The sequence below is a fragment of the Folsomia candida genome, unplaced genomic scaffold (genome assembly GCF_002217175.1).
Source record: "Folsomia candida strain VU population unplaced genomic scaffold, ASM221717v1 Fcan01_Sc008, whole genome shotgun sequence".
In the NCBI taxonomy this organism is placed as follows: Eukaryota; Metazoa; Arthropoda; class Collembola; order Entomobryomorpha; family Isotomidae; genus Folsomia; species Folsomia candida.
The window spans coordinates 4,180,664-4,199,982 of record NW_019091200.1 but is presented as its reverse complement, the minus strand read 5'-3'; the positions used below and the strand labels follow the sequence as shown (position 1 = coordinate 4,199,982).

Here is a 19,319-nt window from a genome sequence, read left to right as displayed (position 1 = left end):
GAATTAAGGTAAGGTTTTCTGTGGCAACATATGTCGTCGTCACGAGTTATGGAGCGGATTTTGGCGATGACATATGCCTTTGTCACGAATTATGGACAAGTCGCCAAAGCGACATATGCCACTTTCACAGATTAAATGGTTAAGAAAGTTCGAGACAAGTTTACCATACACACCTAATAATTTCCATTACGATAGTGTAGCATCACTAAAAATGATACAAAGTTAAATAAATTTATCTCTAAAATCTGTGAAAGTTTGACGTCGAAATTAAAACCTGAGGAAATTTGATTCGCCTATAAAATAATGTGGTCCATCGCAAAATTACGACAATTAACACAATTATTAAACTCTTTACTTTCCTTAAGCCAGATAAATTAATACTCTTTCATCCATCTCAACAACCTTTTACAGAATGAGAGACTCGTCCTCTGAGTCAGTTCAGTGAAAGGGATGGATGTTTCGAAAGTAGCGTAAATCGCACAAACTGCGGGTGGTATTTTGTTCCCATCCTGTCATCCATTTACAGGGGTGGGTTCTGCTTTTGCTCCTGGTTTTCTACGGTTTTCTACTTCTCATCCGTGGTGGTTTGGTTTGGTTTGGTTTTAACGTGATGAGCCTTCGTTTTCTGGCAGAGAGAGAAAAACGAAACCACGACTTCAACCACGGTATGGAAGCCATAGGACATGATACCAACACCGCCACACACACCCCACCATTTCACATCTCTCATCCTCTCTCCTACTTCACTTTTCCATCTCGTACCAGACCAAAAACCGGACTTTTTCCCATCCTGCCGTCAGTCGTCAGTGTACTTGCTCTTGTGGTGGAAAGAGATACGGAAAAAAAGTGGTGAAAAAATCTGAATTTAGTTTTTGGAAAATTTTAAAAAAGTGGAAATATTGTGTGGTTTTTGGTTAAAATAGCCATCATCGAAGTGGACACAGTACGCGGATTTTAAATAAATGATACCTGATAAAGTTACAAAGTATATGAAATTTTTGGTGTAAAAAAGTGCGACGTTATCGTCCTACAAAATAATCCTACAAAACAATCCTACAAAATTTGAAAATTTCCGAGAAAGTTAAACTGAAATAAAAATTAGTTGGACATAAAAACCATGTCAGTTTCCTTCCTCCCCGAAAATTAGTACTACCTTTTGTCCGACTTTAAATGCATATTCCATTCAAAAATCCGCTCCTCTCGCAATTAGCACAAGTGGACAGAGACAGTGACGACGATCACGTTGACGTTGACGTCGATGGTGACGTCGTCGAACGGGAGGAAGAAAGTCATCTTAATAATCGACACGAGACTCAGTTTTTAAGAGGATCCACCTTCTTGGGAGGGTTTGATTTCGGTTATTCGGGGGAAATGGGGACCGAAATTTTAGAAAATGGTGGACACCACCACTTTCACCAGCAGCAGCAGCAACAGCAACATCCCGGTGGTGGGGGTGGTTTAGGCGGTGGGGGTTATTTTCCCCAGGATTATATGGACTTTGCGAACGGTGGGGGCGAATTGGTGCAAACGGGGAGTCCTAATTTGCTCTGTAGTGCGTTACCGACACATTGGAGGTCGAATAAAAGTTTACCGGTTGCCTTTAAGGTGAGAAGAATTTGATGTATTTTTTTATAAGAGGATTGATAAGTGAGCGGATAAATGCTTAGCGGAGATCGGATCTAGATGAAGACATTGTGAGATTAGGTTTCACACAATATTAATAGCGATGCTGTAGCATTGCAGAATTTCAGGAGGATTTTTGTACTTCAGTCAAATCATAAAACTTATGAAACTGGACTTATTTTTGCTATAAAAATTGTACCAGAATTGTAATGGAAGTTTCGCAGATTATATTTTATTTTGCTTTCGAGGTTAAATTAAACTGTAGGATTTGCACACCAATCCAGTTTTTCTTGAAATGTGTAATTATGAAAATAAGTTTGAGATATCTTCAACGTGCTCGACAAAGTCTGTACGTAAGTACAAAATTAGTAAGAATTACTCGAAATTCAAATATACAATTATTTCTCCCATATTTTATCATAAAGTAGAAATCAGAAAAATTATGAAAGAAAACGAGGTGACAAATGTATCGGAAACTTCCGTATGTACATAGATCAAGGGCGTCTCTTTATTTTGTGAAAGTTTAGAATTTTAAAAATAAATTTATAGTTTTATACTCAATTGAATCATGTGTGAAACTTTGAAATTTTGTGAATTTAACAAGATTACACAGGCTATACAAATCTCAGAGGAGAATTTCAGGCTACTTATTTAGCCTGACATTGCTAGTGCATCTTTTCATTCTGCAAAAAGAGGTAACAAAGTTATCTAGCTATCCCTAAATGATATGATAATTTCAATTAAAAAGTAGTGCGCAAAATATTTAATGGGGAAATATTTGTATTTATTTATCAGTAAATTGATTATGCGATTTTTTTAAATTGATTCTCATGAACAAACAAATTGACAATTCAATTATTACTAAAAAACGAAACAGGTCGTAAACATTGTAAATTTTCATACCGACGTGACGTTTAGCTTAAAATATTAAAAATTTGATAAACATCCATAAAGTTTGCGAGAAATTAATTTAATACCAAACAGAACCAAATGAATACGCTTCTTCTCAAGTTTCTAGATAAGATTATTGATAAACAACCTAAGATAAATTAATTGTCTCTACCCCATTGACCCTTTCCTATCTCACATCAATATGTTTAACGTTAAATTAGTAAAAGTTTTGACAATAGTTAAAAATCTCGAGTTTTAAAAAGAATTTTCAAAAATCCAAATCCGTGATGGAAAAGTTCTGAATCTTAATCTAATGGAATGCGTTCCAAATTTATTTAATTTTAATGATGACGTTATAACTAGACTAAAAGTGTCCAAAAACTTTTAAATAATTTAACTCTATTTTTTACAAATTTGCCCACTTTTTATTTCATATTTTCATTCCAGGTCGTAGCCTTGGATGAGATTGAAGATGGCACCCTTGTCACTGTCAAGGCCGGAAATGACGACAATTTTTGTGGCGAATTGCGAAATTGCACGGCCATCATGAAAAACCATATTGCCAAATTTAACGATCTCAGATTCGTCGGGAGGTCTGGACGAGGTAAGGGTTAGCGATTTTATTATTCCCATTTGCATACAATATGTTCCCATGTTTTTCAGAAATTTCTAAAAACAACTTGTTATTTTTTACAGGGAAAAGTTTCTCTCTGACGATCATCGTGCAGGCGAGACCCGTTATGGTGGCAAGTTACATGAAAGCGATCAAAGTCACGGTGGATGGACCACGAGAACCAAGAACGAAAACAAGTAAGTGTTAATTTCATAATTTTGTGATAAAATTCGAAAATTTTAGGGAAATTTTGATGCAAAAATGTCTCACTTCAATATTTTTCGAAGATAAAATTTACACATGGGAAATATGCACGTTCTAAAAAACGAATGGAATTATTACTTAAAATTCTGCTCTGTCATTTCGTTGAATTTTTGTATTTGAAATTTTAATTAACTCTTGACATAACCTATTAAAAAGCCGAATTAGTATAGTTTTGGGTAACTGTAAAACTAGGTCATTCATACAAATTGACATTTTTAATTATCGACGCACAACTCAACAACCTATGAAATGCACGAATATATTTTCATTAAAAAGATACTTTTGCGTCTTTAAAACTACGCATATTTTGTACACTACTGTAACATACTTCAGTTTATTAAGCAAAATTCGCTTATTTACAAATCCCTGTATTGTAAACCTACACAGATCGATGGTCATTTTTATTTTGAAAAAGAATGTGTAATACAAGTTTACAACATCCGAGTGAATCATGTTTTTGTCAAAATCTGGAAGTATTCGATAAATTTCCACGCAAAAATTTCCACTATTTCAAAGCGAATCCCGTTACCAGAAAAACATACGTATAGAAATCTTAGAAAAGTGTGAAATTCCTGGAATATATACAAATCATCCACAAATTCATTGACATTTCCGTCCGACAAAGTATATAATTCCACATGACAAAATATTCCTAGGTTTACAACTAGTTTACATCTTTATTATTTATGACGGTGTGAAATTCCGGTGGGTGGGTGGGTGTACAATTAGTCGGTTAAGTGGACAGGTAGACAAAATTGTGGTGTGTGCCTACATATCAAGTAATAAAGTACAGGTGGATTATTGAGCTAAATTCGTGTCACTCTTTCTTGGTTTGGAAAACGAAATGGAAAACAAGAATTGTTTTACTCGAGGGTTTCTTTGTGGTTTAAAGGTTCAAGGGTCCTTCTCACGAGGGGATTAGAGGATTATGTTGTATCTTTAGAGGCAGGAGGGCGTGTGGGGGTGGTCTCGTTTAATAACAAGTAAAAAGCGCTGAGTTCTAGAATAAGCCAAAAATTAACAAGTGCGCTTACTTACATATTAAACAAGCCTTATTTATCCGTAAAAAGTCAAATTTTAATCGACTTTGGATGAAAAGAATTCTCTGTGATTTAATCTAATTTTTAAAATATGTTTTGTTCTTTGGAAAAAGGTGTTCTAGTTTTAATGGTAATTTTGGTGTTAATTTTAATAGTGAAAAATCAGGACAAGTTTTAGAATTTGCTGCCTGTCACATTTTCCAAATTCAACATTTTGAGCTTTAAGCTTGTTAAAATCGATGAAAGGGTCAAACTGATTTTTACTGATTTTTTTACATAGCTTGACGCCCGACAACAAATTTTGTACATATTTGCATTGCTTGTTTAATATTTAAGATATTATTTCATCAAAAATGAGTTTCATAGATTCATAGACAAAATTTTACATAATCCATTTTACAAATAATTTTTTTCTTCAATTCACTTTTCATCTCAAATTTTATTCTAAAAAGTCTCCCATTACCCAATCGTTCCAATTTATACATGCCTTTGGTGCCACTTATTTTACTGATAAGTGCTTACCTACCAAAATAGGTAGTTTAGTTCTGACCCTTATTTTTTACTTTGAAAATGTAAATGGTACAAAATTCTAAAACTTTAAATGAACCGCTTAGTCCGTAAACGACTAGGATTTAAACCTAGCGGATCATTTTATTTTATGTCATGTGAGTAAAAACGAAATGCGGTAGCTGCTCGGTTTTTCGATGGGGTAATAAAATCCCAAGTAAAATCTGGTAGCTCACAGTTTGACAAGTTTTCTTCTTGTAAAAGTGGAAACAATTAAGTTTATTGCCTTTTGAAAAGGTAGGAAAGGTGAACGATTCAATTTTATCGTTTTCTTCCCAGTCAGTTTAACGTTTAACCTGTAAAATAAAATTTTGATTTTCTCTCAAACTACACGAACATGAATGAAGGTAAATGTATAATCAACTAGTAAATTTTGTGGGCTTACTTTTTACAATTTTCCACAAAATCGGGGGGTAAAAATTTACCGTTTACGAGTTTACAGGTTTACGTAGAATGTATGTATTTTACTCCTTTTTTATTACATATTTTTATGATGATAAGGTGAAAAAGTGGATGAAAAGGATACTAAATTCAGGATTGATACTTAACACCATTATTTATTGAGGTCGTGACAGTTTTATGATTTGTATGAAAATAGATGTGTTCATATGTTTTTATTTCAAAGCAGAGGTTTTTACAGGAACAGAAATTTTGAAAGTCAAAATTTGGTAAACTTATTCGTCAAATGCGAAATTTGTAGGGATTAAGGTTGAAAATCATGTGATAGATAGAAGGGTGTAATTAAAGTAATTTGATTCGCATATTCGAGAATTCGCACTAATAAACACCGAGTAAACTGTGTAAACTTATTTTATCAGTTTAAGCTTACAATAGATTTGTCACCTAATTTTCATTCGTAATCTTTACAAACTGTAAATAAATATAAATTTACAGATTTTACAAAATTACTAACATCCACTTGAATTTATTCAGTAACAAATAGTATCAAAAAGCCTTTAAATTTGATAAGTTACATGTTGGTAAAGCTTTCCGTCAATTTCAATAATTTTGTGACTCCAAATTTTCACGAAAGAAAGTAGATTCGTTGAAATTAGGCGACTAATTTTAATTTTTCTCTCTTCACCCCAAACCAAACCATACTTAAATACCTATCCGATTGTCAAAGGTTACAACAAAAACACACCTTGAGAGAGTTACAATTTACTCCTCGGATATTATGGCTATCGCGTGTCTCAAGTAATTAAGTCATCATCCTCACCAAGGAAAATTACCATGCCTGCTCTTTCATCGTTTAACAAAAAAGTTTTAAGGTCTCTCTCAAATTCAGGGAAGTCGTTAAACATTACCGTTTCCTTTCTGCCTGGGCTTCAGACCTTGGTTGGATTTGGTTTCGTGGGTATAATTATAATTGTCGGACAAGTTGTCTGCTTTCGTAAAATAAAATAAAGCGGCTTCCTCGCCCTAATTGGTGGGCACAGCATGACCAAACCAACCCCAAATTTTGACCAGACCAGAGATACACCAAACCAAAACCAGACCACGAGTGGAATGGAGCAGGGGAAAAAATTGGGATTGAAATTGAGTAATTTTCCAAAATATTTATGGAGAGAAAATGCCATTTTATTCAATTGTGGCCACACCCAGAAGTTGGAGTGATGGAGAGGGCAAATTTTTTTGTCACTGGTTTAACTTAACCCCACCCATAGCAAAATAAGTATGTCTGTTATTTTTGGGACAGGGTGCAAAATGTGTGGGTTTTTTAGAGGCGTTGTTTTTGAGTGGGATTTTTATTTGTGATTTATTTTATTTTTGGGGGCTCGGAGGTGAAGAAAAATATTTTTTTTACAAAATTTCGAAAACTCTGAAAATTAACCCTTGCCACTAAGAAATCCAATCTTGCGAATGTTTTTAACTGGGATTTGAATTTTCGATTTAGTGAATTTTTTAAGCCTCAAGGTAAATTTGAACCCCCAGAATTTATCAACTTTCATAAATTCGAAAAATTATGTTAGTTTTTTCGTATTACAAAATTTCGAAAACTCAAAATTAACCCTTCCCACAAAAAAAATCCAATCTTGCGAAACCCACCCAACCCTTCGTCATTCCTCCCCATTTCTGCCACTACTATCCCAATAACAATAACCATTAGCAGAATTACGAATAAATGACCCAAACCCTATTCTATTCTCGCCATGAAATTAAAACAGTCTGACAAAGGCAAAAACAACGCAATAAAATTCTACGATTCTCGATTTCTCTCTCAGCCCTAGTTATTTTTTCCCTTTAAAACAATTTCCCCCATTGTAATCGTACCAGTAATAATAATAACTCGACTAATTAACGGAATCTCATCCCATAAAATGCTACACGAGACCAAAACCAAATTGTAATTCGAAACATGCAACTGAAAAATGCTACAGTTTGGTTAGGATTATTTCATTTTATTTTATTTTATGGTTGTTTTTTGGTCTAACGAAATGGTATAATGGGGGCAAAGAGATAAATGTGGAGAAGACGACAGAATTATTAGTTTCGCAATTTGGCATGGATATTGATATTGCTTTTTGGGAAGGGGGGAAAGTAAGTACAATTGTCCATCCGTTTTTTCAACCCATTTCATTTTTATTTGGAACCAGAGAACGGAATCGCTACGACGAGGTTGTATAATAAAGGAGAAAGATGTGGAAAAACGCATTTCTGGAAAACCAAAAAACACTCCTTTTTACGATTGCTGGACACACTCTAAATAATTCGGGCTACTTTAGTGCATACGAATTCGTAACAAATTTGAATTTCGCGGCAACGTGTTTGTAAATATTTCTGTAACAAGGAACATGTAGTACCGCCAATTCGTAATAACTTTTAATTTCAGAGACATTGGTCCAAATTGTTGAGAATATTTTGTGCATGAATTTGCATGTGGTATTTCAAATATGCAAAACCTGGTCAGTAAATATGTATAATTTGTATACTTTAAAGCTACAGCCAATTACTTTTTGAGTATGATTTTGTAACCTTCTTATGCATATTTAAAAGTGAAATAATGAAGCAATTCTTTACAAACCGAGTAAAATCCATCTTAAAAATGACTCCACTAGTTTACAAAGATTATGAAGGAAAATCAGCTTACAAATCTAGCGCAAAATTTCACAAATCAAGAATTTTTTTAGAAAGTTTGCAGTAAAATTTTACAAACGTTACACAGTTTGTCGCGTTACAAAGTCTATATACCAACTTCTCAATATTATTAAAAGTCAAATATCTCCAAAATTGTATAACTTTCACTTCACGTGACGCCACCATTTTCCCTGAGGTTTGCCATTTCCCAGTTTTTCGAGACATTTGTCCGAGGTTGGATTTTTCAGTGGAATTGTGTCTTCTTCTTCTTGTTCTTGGCCGGAAGTGGGACCACACACACTCACTGGACTGAACAATTTTCTCCTAGACTAGTTGCCATCTTTAACGAGGTGGAAAACCATGGATGGAGTTTTGCGTGGTTTGTCGCGGTGCCAAAAATGTCTCCTTTTTACGGCCGTTCATCGCTTCCTCTCCTCCTTGTCCTCAATCCAATCCAGGCGAGACGGGCAGCATTTCCTGAACAACTTATCAACAAAAGCTAACTAAACCAAACGCGATGGGATAAACTTTATCGAAAAAATTTCGGGAACAATTCCACCTCAAAATTTTTTTAACCAAAAATGTAGTGAAATCATTTAATGACATTTTGGCACTTCGATTTTTTTTGGGGATTTAAAAACTTTATCTGTTAACGTCAATGTTAGCAAAGTTCTTTAAAGTATCGAATTAAGACGTGAAAACTATCCAAAATTTCGAAAATATTCAAAATCTTGACCTAAAGGAAACCATACATTTATCCAAAATCTAACCCATTTTAGACCATAATATCTCAATTTTTACGACAAAAAATCATCTCTCAATCCTTAACTTTCCCCTCTTTCCACATTTTTAAGGTGACTTCCTCCTTTAAAAATATGTCTCCTCCTTCTCCTCTTATATTCCCTGACATCATATGAATCGTCCCATGCATGGTCGTTTGTTCCTCGTCCTTGTCCGGGTAGTTTGTCAGTTTGTGTGGTTGAGCAATTTTGGCATCCTATTTATTTCAACCCTCGCCAAGTCTTCTTCCAACCAGACCAAACCAAACCACCAAGTTAACTAACCAACCAAGTAACAAAAAAGGGAAAGGCAGTAACAAAAAAAGGGAAAACTTTCTCCGTTCATGGCAATCTCTTATCTCATTGAGCGGAATAAATGGAGTGGGACATTTTCGTTTCGAAATCTGAAGACATATATATAAAAATCGGGCCCATTTGGATTTGGATTCCGTCTGAATGTCCATCTCTCCTTTTTCTTCTCCGATTCATTGCTTCTTGGACACTTTGGTCCTTTCTTTGCTCCCGTAGATAAACAAAACATGGATGAAAGCGTGTAGACGAGACAAATCTTATGTTTCCCGATCCGATGATGCCCGGATTTTTTTTGCCAGGGCAGACTTGTGTGTATGTGTGTAACGATTAAAAATGGGAGGTTGAAGGCAGTTTCTAGAAGAAACAGGATTAAACTTTTATGTGAAAATCATCAAAGATTTTTCGAATCGTAGCCGACAAGTAAAATAAACAGGGATGGAAGTTTATTAGGTTTCCAGCTGCCGATGATGGCGATCTTTATGACCATGCTGATCATCACAATATTTCGTTTTGTTTTCAGACTGCACCATTTACGAGGTTACAGTTCGAGTTGGATGGATGGTTGATTGTAGTATTGTATTTTTCCAAGAATTCTAAAATCGTCTGAAAACAAGGCGTTGTTTTGCTCCTGTTTCTCCCGTGAATGTGGGTGGTGCGGGTTTAATTACGGTTTTCGGAGGAGGAATGTGTGCAGATGGTGGCGTTGGTTTGGTTGGTTTAGTAGGTATCATTGGTGGTGGTGGTAGTATAGTGGTGGTGGTGGGAGAGACTAAACAATTACAATACCAGTGGCAGGGGGATCGGTTCGCCTTTTGGAATAATTTCGGTACGGTGGGCAGCTTTCCGAGAGGCGTAATAAAATCTAAAATTACTAAAAATACGGAAAAACAAAATGTGAAAGTAATCAAAGAGTGGGAAAGATGTAAACAAGGAGGATTTTTATGGGGGAATATGTATTCTAGGTTCCGGGTTGGCATCAATGTTCGTTATTTCGGGGAATTTTTGCAGGAAGTTTTCATGGGATAAAATTTCTATGAATTTCGTAAACATAACAAAGTTTATACTAACGTTGCATCAAAATTTCCTTATGCTAAATACTTTTGTCAATTTTGCACTCTAAACTTAAGAGAATTTTCCATATCAAAATTTCTGCTAATTTTACCCCAAATGCATCCCGTCCCCCCTAAAAAATTACATACTAATTCCACGCAGTGTTTTCATTTCCAGGTCACGGTGGGATGTTCCCCCTCCTGGGGGCGCCATGGCTCGACCCTGCCGCCGCATATATGGCGTACAACTGGGAATGCCTTCGTCGCCAAGAGGCTCTCCTCTCAATCCAGCATCATCCACACCCGCCTCCATCCACGCCGGGCGGATCCACACCCCCATTCCCGCCACCACCACTACCACCACAACTACCCAAACTACCCGGCTCGTCTCCTTCCGGCCCACTCGCCACCCTGGGTTCGCACCATCTTCCCGACGGTTTCACGTCGCCACATCCTCTCTTACGACATGCCAACATCCCACCCCATTTACACCTCACATCACCACCGATGCCACTCCTAGGAACGTTCAGATCGCCAAGTTCCACATCTCCACAGAACGGAAGTGGGTCCAATAGTTCACTAAATAATAATAATAACAACAATAATCACCATCATCGCCACACCCATCACAATAATAATAATAATAATGTCAACTTACGCCCCAAGTCGTCGCATAATCACCATCACCACCAAAAGTCATCCTCCAGTCCTAGCAATAGCAGCACGATAAGCAGTGATAGCGCTGGAAATGGGTCGGATGACGATGTCGGGAAGGAAACGAAGGTCAAGTCCATCCCAATGACCGCGCCGACCGGAAATGGTACCAATAATAACAACAATAATAAGAGTATTAAACCCAAAGATCTCAATTCTGGTGGCGTCGGTCCCACAAAGAGTTGCACGGTCACATCCTCCGCTCCAACGAAGGGGGTTTGGAGACCATATTAAATATAGTTTTAAACAAAATATAATATGTAATTAACTAATTTTAGGTAATACTTTAAACAGAAACAAGCTATTATTAAACTGACTGGTTTATTATTCGGGAACAAGAATACTGTGTACTTACATATTTGTGTATAACGAAGGAGAAACATGTTATACGATAAGGTTACAAAAATACAAAAATAATAGATATCGGAAAGAAATATATTTTATGAATTTTTTAAAAATCAAAAAACTATTTAACGTATTTCAAATGCGTGTATAAATACGTAAATAAAAACCAGGTTGAATTAAAACATTGAAAAATGTTGGCTCATTTTCATGAAAAACTGGTACAATTTGGGAAACTTAATTAATAATTTCTCTGTTTCCGCAATCATTTTCGTGGTCGTATTGGCGAAATCCAGATCCTACTTCACGTTCCAGAGTGGCAATTTCAGCGTTCAGAGCAGCCACCGATTTCAGCCAGGTTTCGGCACAATCCTTGGATTCTGAGCTGTAATTTTCACAAAATAAATTTTACGAAACGTAACTCAGAAATTTTGAGGTTTAAAAACGATCATCAAACAATTGTTTGCAACTTACCCAATTTGTTGCAAAATTGCAGTCATGTTTTTCTGTTCATCCAATCCTGCCATCTCCGCAATTATGCGGTTTTGCTCTTCGACGACCTGCTCAATTTCCGAACGGACTTTGACAATTTCGTCCTCTGTGGCCTTTAAACTTTTTGCGACGGATTTAGGGTCCTGTCAGAAAGTTTACATAAAACTTTATACGGTTTCAAAATGAAAATGAAAACGTTCCACCAACTACAAAAATTCCATACCCGATACTGCTTCAAGCGGTTGGCTATATTAGCAGTGTCCTCGACTTGAAGCTGTAGCATTTTCGTGCTAAAAAACAAAACAGTTTACCCAATTTAGTCTATAAATTTCTAGTTCACTTCTGAAATATATGTATTTTACCTCTTGGTCAAAGTTTCCAGCCGAATAGTATCAATTTCCTCCTTCACTCTATCCAAGTCATTTTGCCTATCCGTATTCCGCTTTGTTAATTCTTCCAACCCCAATTTTACTCTGGCTTGTCGTTGCGCCTCGATCTTAGCTAAAAAACACAAATTATACAGATATTTGCAAAGGAATATCGTAAACTAAACCAAACCTTCCAAGCTGGATTGAAGTTCAAGCAGGCCGTGCGTCTCTTTCACCGCTGCATCAACCTGTTGGCGAAGACCGGACTCTTCTGCGGTCAGCAGATCGAGATATGCTTTCTGAAAAAATTAAATAAAACTATAAAATACTTAATTACTTAACTAAATTATTTATTAATCCCACTCACACTTTCCTCCTCCCACTTGAGCAATTCTAAAAACTGGGTTTGACGATTGAGTTCCTCGTCCTGCTCGACGGTCATGTTTTCGTCATTGTCAGGCTCGATCATGACGTTATCCGGGGTGGGGATGAAGACTTCCTCGCTTTCCACCATATTTCCCTCAAACTTATCCTTACTCTGGGAAAATTCGACCTCTTGCAGCATCTTTTCCTTGTTTTCAAACGTCTTCAAGTTCTTATCGGCCGCCGCCGTCAAGTTGTCCATCATTTCAATCTCCATTGCAGAATAAATATGGAATGGGCTGCTCTACAAATTGAATCAATTGAACGCAATTAGAAATAAAAAATGAAAACTAACTTCCCCCTACCAACTTACCTTATCTTCTTATCTTATCCAGATGACAAGGTCCAATAAGTGTCGACTTATCTTACTTTTAACGACAGGACGGAACAAGAAAAAAAAAGTTGACCGACTCCGACCGAACAAAAAAGGTGACTGAGAAAATTAGACGACAGAGGTCAAAGCTCTTGGGGACGTTCACATATTGCGTCGAAATTTTTTAAACGCACTTTCTTACGTGAGTAAATATGATTTCATAATTTAGACGATTTCTGAGTGGATCGTTAAATCGTGTCCTTCTCCATCATACTGTATGCACGGCCCCTTATGATTTCAAGACGACAGAAAAAGTGAAGAAATCGGATGACCTTTTTGTACGCTTTCCATTTTATTTATTTTTTTCATTTAGCGAGAACAGTTAACTTTATATAGTCAAAATAGCATATTTATCAAAAATAATTGCAATTTTTCGTATAATGATGTGTAAAGGATTGCATGGAAAATCTCATGTGCTTGGCAATGGCTTGGCACATATAAAAGCTATCATTTATTAACGGGGCATTTATTTATGTGTATTTAACGAGCCAGTTATTTGATTAAGTTTAACCTCCATCATTGCATACGCAAACAGCTGAATAGTTATTCATTCCTCATTTTCATTTCAGTACGGAACAAATTTTATAAATTTTCATTTTTGCTAAAAATGGCACAAAAATAAATTTTCATTTTTGCTAAAAATGGCACAAAAATATTCTTTTGTTGAGCTCCAGTTGGGAAATAATGTCGAAAATTTAGTGTCAGTTTTGGAGACTTTAATGCCATCAACGGTCCAAGTAAGTGAAAATTTGATAATTTCGTTAATTTCGTTCAAGTTCGTATTGGTTTGGTTCTGATTTTGAGACAAAATATTTTTGCAAACTTATACGCCAATTGTAATCTTCTTAAATTGTTAATTTTTTGTTAAAAATCTTTAGATATGTCCAAGGTCATACTTTTACTTTTTTATGTCTGAATTGCTAAAGTAATGTTAAACACAAGATAAACTTTGTGAATAGCAAGGTTAATATTTTGCATCATCAACATATTTGTAAATACGCCAATTAACAATTTTTATTAGATGCTCAATCTCCTGAAAGTGAAGATGGGAGGATTATTTTCTCCAGAACGGGTTCCGTACTTTAAGTTCTTTACTTATGAACCGGAAGTGGGTTCTTTGCGTGGTAAAAAAGATGCCCAAATTTTATGCTCCGATCGAGATTGGAATACATTGGATAAACCGTTGTTTTTGGTGTGCATAATTAATACGAAGGTAAAATTCTACATTTTCTAAATTTTACCAAGCTTGTATTCATTTTCGACACATTATTTTTGCTATTATTTATGATACAATTATTTTTCGGAGAAATCCTTATATTTCGGGTTTAATTTCTATAATTCTTCCTCCAGTACATTATCAAAAATTCATCAAACTTTTCCTATACGTTGATGTACTCGAGGGAAACGCCATCCCCTGACGATTCCGACCTGATATCAGCCTTTTCCTCACTTTTCGACTTTGGGGATAAAGGTGACATTGTGTTTGGAACAATGGACGTGCGCTATGTTCCCTTCATCGAGAAGGTCACGTCTCTTAATAACAGAAACATGGTGGCCTACCCCAACTGGACGATGTTCCTGGACGAAACGACAGTTTTAGGATTTGAGAAGGATATCGAAAGTAATAACGAAAGGTGGGTGCATGTTTTTGTGAGGGGTTGGTTGAACGCATGAAATTGTGCATGTGTTTTTAATTATGAAATATATAAGAAAATACTGGTCCTGGATCTACTAATTTTTCCAATTTTATGAAAATCTTTACTAACTTAATTTAATTTAATCCATAAACAATATAGTTCTGAATTCGCCATCCGTCCCCTCTCTCCAGACAAACACGCCCCTATGATCAATTCTGTCTGGAAATTTGGCTCAGATGGGGCGCTGATTCACGTCAATGACCAAATTCGCCATTCTCCCTCTGCAGGAATTTTTCTCTCTGATGATACAACCTTATCTTCACCCATCTGTTGGACCATAACAATGCCGACAGGGACAATAAATGCACTTCATACTATAGACGCTTATCGGCGGAAAGGACTCGCCGAGCTGGCAATGAAACGTGTCGCGGTAGATTTAGTCCGCCTGCGCATGCGCCCCTTGGTCGAAATCGAGCTGGAATCTACCGCGTCGAAAAATTTGATGGAAAAATTAGGTTTTCAGCTTGCATTTGATGCCATTTGGATTTATTGTTCAGTAGGGTAGCTATATTTATGAATAAATTTTGTTAAAAAAATATGATGATTTTGTCAAAGTTTATTTTTAAGCGGCACTCAAAATAAATTGTGTTTTCAGCTAAATTTTACTAGAATTTGAATTCCACATGCTTATGCATGTATTTATAAAAATATTTATAATTTTTTGAATTTCACAAATAAAAATTTATAAGCCATGCAAAATTTGTTTGATTAAATCGCCAATTTCATTTTTTGAGGAAGTTTGAACTATAAGAATGATTCAAAGATTCTAAGGCGGATGCTACCAAACAAACACGTTTTGACAAAATTTTGTTCTGTTAAACAATTTTAGTCTCACATTGAAATTTAGTTTATTGTACGTTTCGAATTTCACAAAATGACATTTATTTTTTAATCGCAGTTGGCCTGATCGACTGGCCAGTGGTCTCCAATTCTGAATCCTTGACCGACCATGAGTGCCTTGAGGTATTGTCTGAGTTCTGGGGGAATGGCGCGTGCACGGGTCATGGCGTAAACGACCTCATAGCGATAAGCATCCGGGCCGAGGATGGAGCAGGAGTACACGACCGTCCAGTGGGCAAAATCAAGATCCGCGAATAACACGATCACTTGAGTATCAACTAAGAAATTTATAAAAAATTGAATAGTAAAATAATAAAAAAAAATAAATACAATTTAAACTAATAAAGTAATTTGAGTTTGTACAAACAACACTTTAAACTTTTGTTTGCAAACTCAGATTTCTGTAAAATTTACTAATTTAGTTTGCAAAAAATAAATATCCGAATATTTATCAAAATTAGGCACAATGTGTGCAAAAATTTGCATAATATTCTAGTATTTACTGGCCTAAAAATTTGCATAGTGCTTGATCCGTAAATAATGTCATCGAAGAGGGGGAATTGTTGGTTAGCTATACAGCTTGCATGACAGCCCCATTTGCGCCACACGTTAAAAATTTGCGTAACGGGTGGAGCGAGGTGACATCATTTACAGATCATTCCTAACTCGTGTCTGTAACTTACTTTCGCCCTCGGCACCCGAATTCAAACGCCACATGGCAGAGAACGGGCTGCGGGTATTGTTAACGGAGACGAGTTTGCTTTCAGCAACGGTGACGCCATCCGTGATGTTGACGAAGCTGTGCAAAAATTTCGCGAATAAAAATTTGCAATGTTTTCATATTTGATAATTTTCTCTGCTTACGTATCAGTCGATTCGAGATGGAGAATATCCGTCTCGTTGGGAAGGTGGAGGTGACGCTTGGCACATCTTTAATAAATTGGTAATTAATAACGTGTGCAAATAACGTGTGCAAATCTTTTTGCACATCATGTCTAAGAGTGACTTACTTCCAGTCAGGTTCTGGGAAATTTCCAATATGACTTCCTGCAACTTCATGGATATACCAGTCTCCCATGTACTAAAGAAAATAAATTTTCATTTTCAAAATTACCAAATCTCAATTTTCGAACAATTTTTTTATGCAAAACTCACACTTGAAATATTCAAGTTGTGTCTGGGTGTAAACTGGAAAAAGCTGGCGTGACATGGGGATCCATTTTGGGCATTAATTCCACCCAAAACGGCCACCAAAACCAAAACTGTTAAACCTTTCGTATTCAACATTTTTGCCAAATTGTTGCAAAAAATTATGCAGTATTGAATATGCTATCAATACAATTGATCCGATCTAATTGAGGAATTTTAACTTGACACTGGAACATTTTATATCGTGACTGACGCAACTTGTCGAAATGCTTATCTGAAAGAGATAATATATTTCCATGTCATGGTCCAACCTTAAATCGATTTTATGTGTCAAAATTACATTCTAATTGATCTCCGAATCGTCCGTTTGGGAGTTCCAGACGTTATAAATGATCACCTAAATGATCGGACAGGGTTCCAAAAGCCATGGCACTTGTTAATATGCAGATAAATTCAAAATAGAAGAAATTAGATGGAATTTCCGAGTAAAATCACTGTGCAGAAATCGACAAAAGTTCGATGTATATTGTAATTATGCATAATTTTTGTATATAATCATGCAAAAAATTTCTATCGGTTTACTTTGCTGAATCTTATGTCTATAATGCTGCATAGTTTTCTGCACAAATCGTCCTGCATAAAGTTTTTCTGAAGAATGTATGCCGGAACGCCGTTCAAATTTTTACTGGGGTTCATAAATAAAATGAAATTTAGACAGTTCCACGCCAATACAAAAATTTTGAAAATGCTTTATTCAAGAATTCGTGAAAAACTGCAGATTTTATTTGGAGAATTTTGAGACAAGATTTGACGCACACTGTAAAACCATATCGTTTTTTTGCTATATGAATGGAACAACTTATCCAATCCCCACCTGGTCAAATACTTAATACCAGTTAAAAAACAATTGCGGGGTCAGAGTTGGATGGGTTGAATGAGGTGGATATTATTTAATCAAGATGTTTGTTGGTCAGGTGAATTTCACATATTTAAACCCGTCATCAAATTTTCAATCATCATCAAATCAAACCATTGACGTTATCAAACAAGTCAATTATGTATTAGTCAAGAGTCCCACTTACACAATTAGCTCCTTCTTATCATCGTGTAATCACCCGTGTAAGTGCGAATGTAACATGGACACGAAATAAACCAGGTCTAAAAAAATCAAAGTACTTCTTACTTTGTGTAATTAGAATGACCAACTAAATTTGGTTGGGTAGGTAAATGTTGAACGTTGGACCTATTCGTCATTACATTTGTACATAAATCACTTAGGAGGGGAGCTTGCGAGGTTGATAATAACAGATATTGGTGCCCTTTGGATATGTGGTAGGGACCCATGAGTGTACTAAAACCCTGAAGTAGTTTGACTCCATGGCCACATTTGCGCCCGCCACACCCACTCAAAAATGCCCAAAAAACGCTTTCACTCGAGTTTTCACTCACTCAAATCCACGTCAAAAATCCAATTTTACTCGGATTTTGAAATTTCTTTCACCATTATACTCCCAGATAGTTGCTTTCTTCAATCCAATATCAAACTCAATTTTATTGATGATTATTTCGCAAACATAATTTGTTTTGTTGATGACTACAACAATGCTCATTCAGAATTTTAAATTTTTAAAATACTAAAAATTTCGAAAAAATTGAGTTTGATATTGGATTGAAGAAAGCAACTATCTGGGAGTATAATGGTGAAAGAAATTTCAAAATCCGAGTAAAATTGGATTTTTGGCGTGGATTTGAGTGAGTGATAACTGGGGTGAAAGCGTTTTTTGGACATTTTTGAGTGGGTGTGGCGGGCGCAAATGGGGCCATGGAGTCAAACTACTTCAGGGTTTTAGTACACTCATGGGTCCCTACCACATATCCAAAGGGCACCAATATCTGTTATTATCAACCTCGCAAGCTCCCCTCCTTAGTAAAAACTCAGTCTGTAATGACGTGCGTAATCGATCGCTACAATTTTTGTAGGTCAAATTGGCACACATTCTGGTCTACAAAATGCTAAAAATGCATCTCCTTATTCTTGTGTAGAAATCCATGCTTTATGGTTTTCGAAATTCGTTCTCAACTGATTTAAATTTGTTTTAAGCATGAAATGGTATATAAGGCACTTGGGACGTGTACATATGTTCATTTAACTCTACGAATAAATAGAAATAAATAATTTTAAACTGCAATTATAAAGTTGAAATTGGTATCATTTTATAGAGCTGTACCCACTGGTCATTAAGTTACAAAAATTTTCCCCACAATTTCGCAATTTTGATAGTTCTCACCAATTTTAAAGTTAGATTTTTGCGATTAAGAAATCAAGTGTAAAAGGAAGTAGCTGGTGGTGCCCATTCCTGCTCCTGCTGCTACTCATTCTTCCCACCCCCGGACAAATTTCTTTTTTTGTGGACGGATCTGGTTGTGGGGATAAGTTTTTACCCTAATTTCTAAGGGGGAGGTGGATTACCACACCAAGGGAGTGACCTGAGTATGATCGTCACTCTTTTTGCTTGTTGGCCCACCTCCATGCTCTTTTAAGAGCCTTTATAGGCAAGATACTTATCTTCACCATTTTTTTTTCATTTGAGAACCTGAATTAACCTTGTAAATTACTCGTGTGAAACAAATCTTTACATGGACGTCTTAAAGAAGCAAATGGAGGGGATGGAGGCGAACATTCTGAAGCATCAAGAAAAACTTTC

At 36.0% G+C, this 19,319-nt stretch overlaps 4 protein-coding genes across 8 annotated transcripts; 2 read left to right on the top strand and 2 right to left on the bottom strand.

The window, feature by feature from the left end:
- The first annotated feature begins 649 nt into the window (after positions 1–649).
- LOC110853084 (segmentation protein Runt) lies at positions 650–11,214 on the top strand. 4 transcript variants are annotated; one of them, XM_022101315.2, is made up of 4 exons: positions 650–1,605; positions 2,962–3,118; positions 3,211–3,324; positions 10,395–11,214. In XM_022101315.2, the coding sequence occupies exons 1-4, from the start codon at positions 1,171–1,173 to the stop codon at positions 11,162–11,164; spliced, it is 1,476 nt and encodes a 491-aa protein (XP_021957007.1). In that variant the 5' UTR covers positions 650–1,170; the 3' UTR covers positions 11,165–11,214. The 4 variants fall into 4 exon arrangements, with proteins under 4 accessions (XP_021957007.1, XP_021957006.1, XP_035710214.1 ...); XM_022101314.2 differs by having other exon boundaries at positions 10,380–11,214; XM_035854321.1 differs by having other exon boundaries at positions 2,962–3,124.
- A 20-nt stretch (positions 11,215–11,234) lies between these two features.
- Positions 11,235–13,151, bottom strand: LOC110853276. Of its 2 annotated transcripts, none has more exons than XM_022101528.2 (7): positions 12,869–13,151; positions 12,500–12,794; positions 12,323–12,431; positions 12,127–12,265; positions 11,988–12,054; positions 11,747–11,907; positions 11,235–11,657 (listed from the first exon to the last, which is right to left on the bottom strand). In XM_022101528.2, the coding sequence occupies exons 2-7, from the start codon at positions 12,770–12,772 to the stop codon at positions 11,510–11,512; spliced, it is 897 nt and encodes a 298-aa protein (XP_021957220.1). In that variant the 5' UTR covers positions 12,773–12,794; positions 12,869–13,151; the 3' UTR covers positions 11,235–11,509. The 2 variants fall into 2 exon arrangements, with proteins under 2 accessions (XP_021957220.1, XP_035710216.1); XM_035854323.1 differs by having other exon boundaries at positions 12,500–12,799; positions 12,869–13,149.
- Positions 13,152–13,434: 283 nt separating this feature from the next.
- LOC110852956 lies at positions 13,435–15,324 on the top strand. Its single transcript, XM_022101142.2, has 4 exons — positions 13,435–13,665; positions 13,950–14,141; positions 14,279–14,562; positions 14,725–15,324. The coding sequence occupies exons 1-4, from the start codon at positions 13,570–13,572 to the stop codon at positions 15,128–15,130; spliced, it is 978 nt and encodes a 325-aa protein (XP_021956834.1). The 5' UTR covers positions 13,435–13,569; the 3' UTR covers positions 15,131–15,324.
- A 111-nt stretch (positions 15,325–15,435) lies between these two features.
- Positions 15,436–16,833, bottom strand: LOC110852957. Its single transcript, XM_022101143.2, has 5 exons — positions 16,621–16,833; positions 16,476–16,546; positions 16,330–16,395; positions 16,149–16,264; positions 15,436–15,743 (listed from the first exon to the last, which is right to left on the bottom strand). The coding sequence occupies exons 1-5, from the start codon at positions 16,750–16,752 to the stop codon at positions 15,514–15,516; spliced, it is 615 nt and encodes a 204-aa protein (XP_021956835.1). The 5' UTR covers positions 16,753–16,833; the 3' UTR covers positions 15,436–15,513.
- Positions 16,834–19,319: the final 2,486 nt, after the last annotated feature.

Bases quoted from the DNA above. Each gene is read 5' to 3' on its own strand.
- LOC110853084 (XM_035854320.1), top strand. From the start codon at position 1,171: ATGCATATTCCATTCAAAAATCCGCTCCTCTCGCAATTAGCACAAGTG. The intron at 1,606-2,961 runs GTGAGAAGAATT...TTTTCATTCCAG, and splicing joins GTTTACCGGTTGCCTTTAAG to GTCGTAGCCTTGGATGAGAT. The intron at 3,325-10,379 runs GTAAGTGTTAAT...AATTCCACGCAG, and splicing joins AGAACCAAGAACGAAAACAA to TGTTTTCATTTCCAGGTCAC.
- LOC110853276 (XM_022101528.2), bottom strand. From the start codon at position 12,772: ATGGAGATTGAAATGATGGACAACTTGACGGCGGCGGCCGATAAGAAC. The intron at 12,432-12,499 runs GTGAGTGGGATT...TAATTTTTTCAG, and splicing joins TCAAGTGGGAGGAGGAAAGT to AAAGCATATCTCGATCTGCT. The intron at 12,266-12,322 runs GTTTGGTTTAGT...TGTGTTTTTTAG, and splicing joins ACTTCAATCCAGCTTGGAAG to CTAAGATCGAGGCGCAACGA.
- LOC110852956 (XM_022101142.2), top strand. From the start codon at position 13,570: ATGGCACAAAAATATTCTTTTGTTGAGCTCCAGTTGGGAAATAATGTC. The intron at 13,666-13,949 runs GTAAGTGAAAAT...AATTTTTATTAG, and splicing joins TAATGCCATCAACGGTCCAA to ATGCTCAATCTCCTGAAAGT. The intron at 14,142-14,278 runs GTAAAATTCTAC...TTCTTCCTCCAG, and splicing joins TGTGCATAATTAATACGAAG to TACATTATCAAAAATTCATC.
- LOC110852957 (XM_022101143.2), bottom strand. From the start codon at position 16,752: ATGTTGAATACGAAAGGTTTAACAGTTTTGGTTTTGGTGGCCGTTTTG. The intron at 16,396-16,475 runs GTAAGTCACTCT...AATTTATTAAAG, and splicing joins TTCCCAGAACCTGACTGGAA to ATGTGCCAAGCGTCACCTCC. The intron at 16,265-16,329 runs GTAAGCAGAGAA...ATTTTTGCACAG, and splicing joins CATCTCGAATCGACTGATAC to CTTCGTCAACATCACGGATG.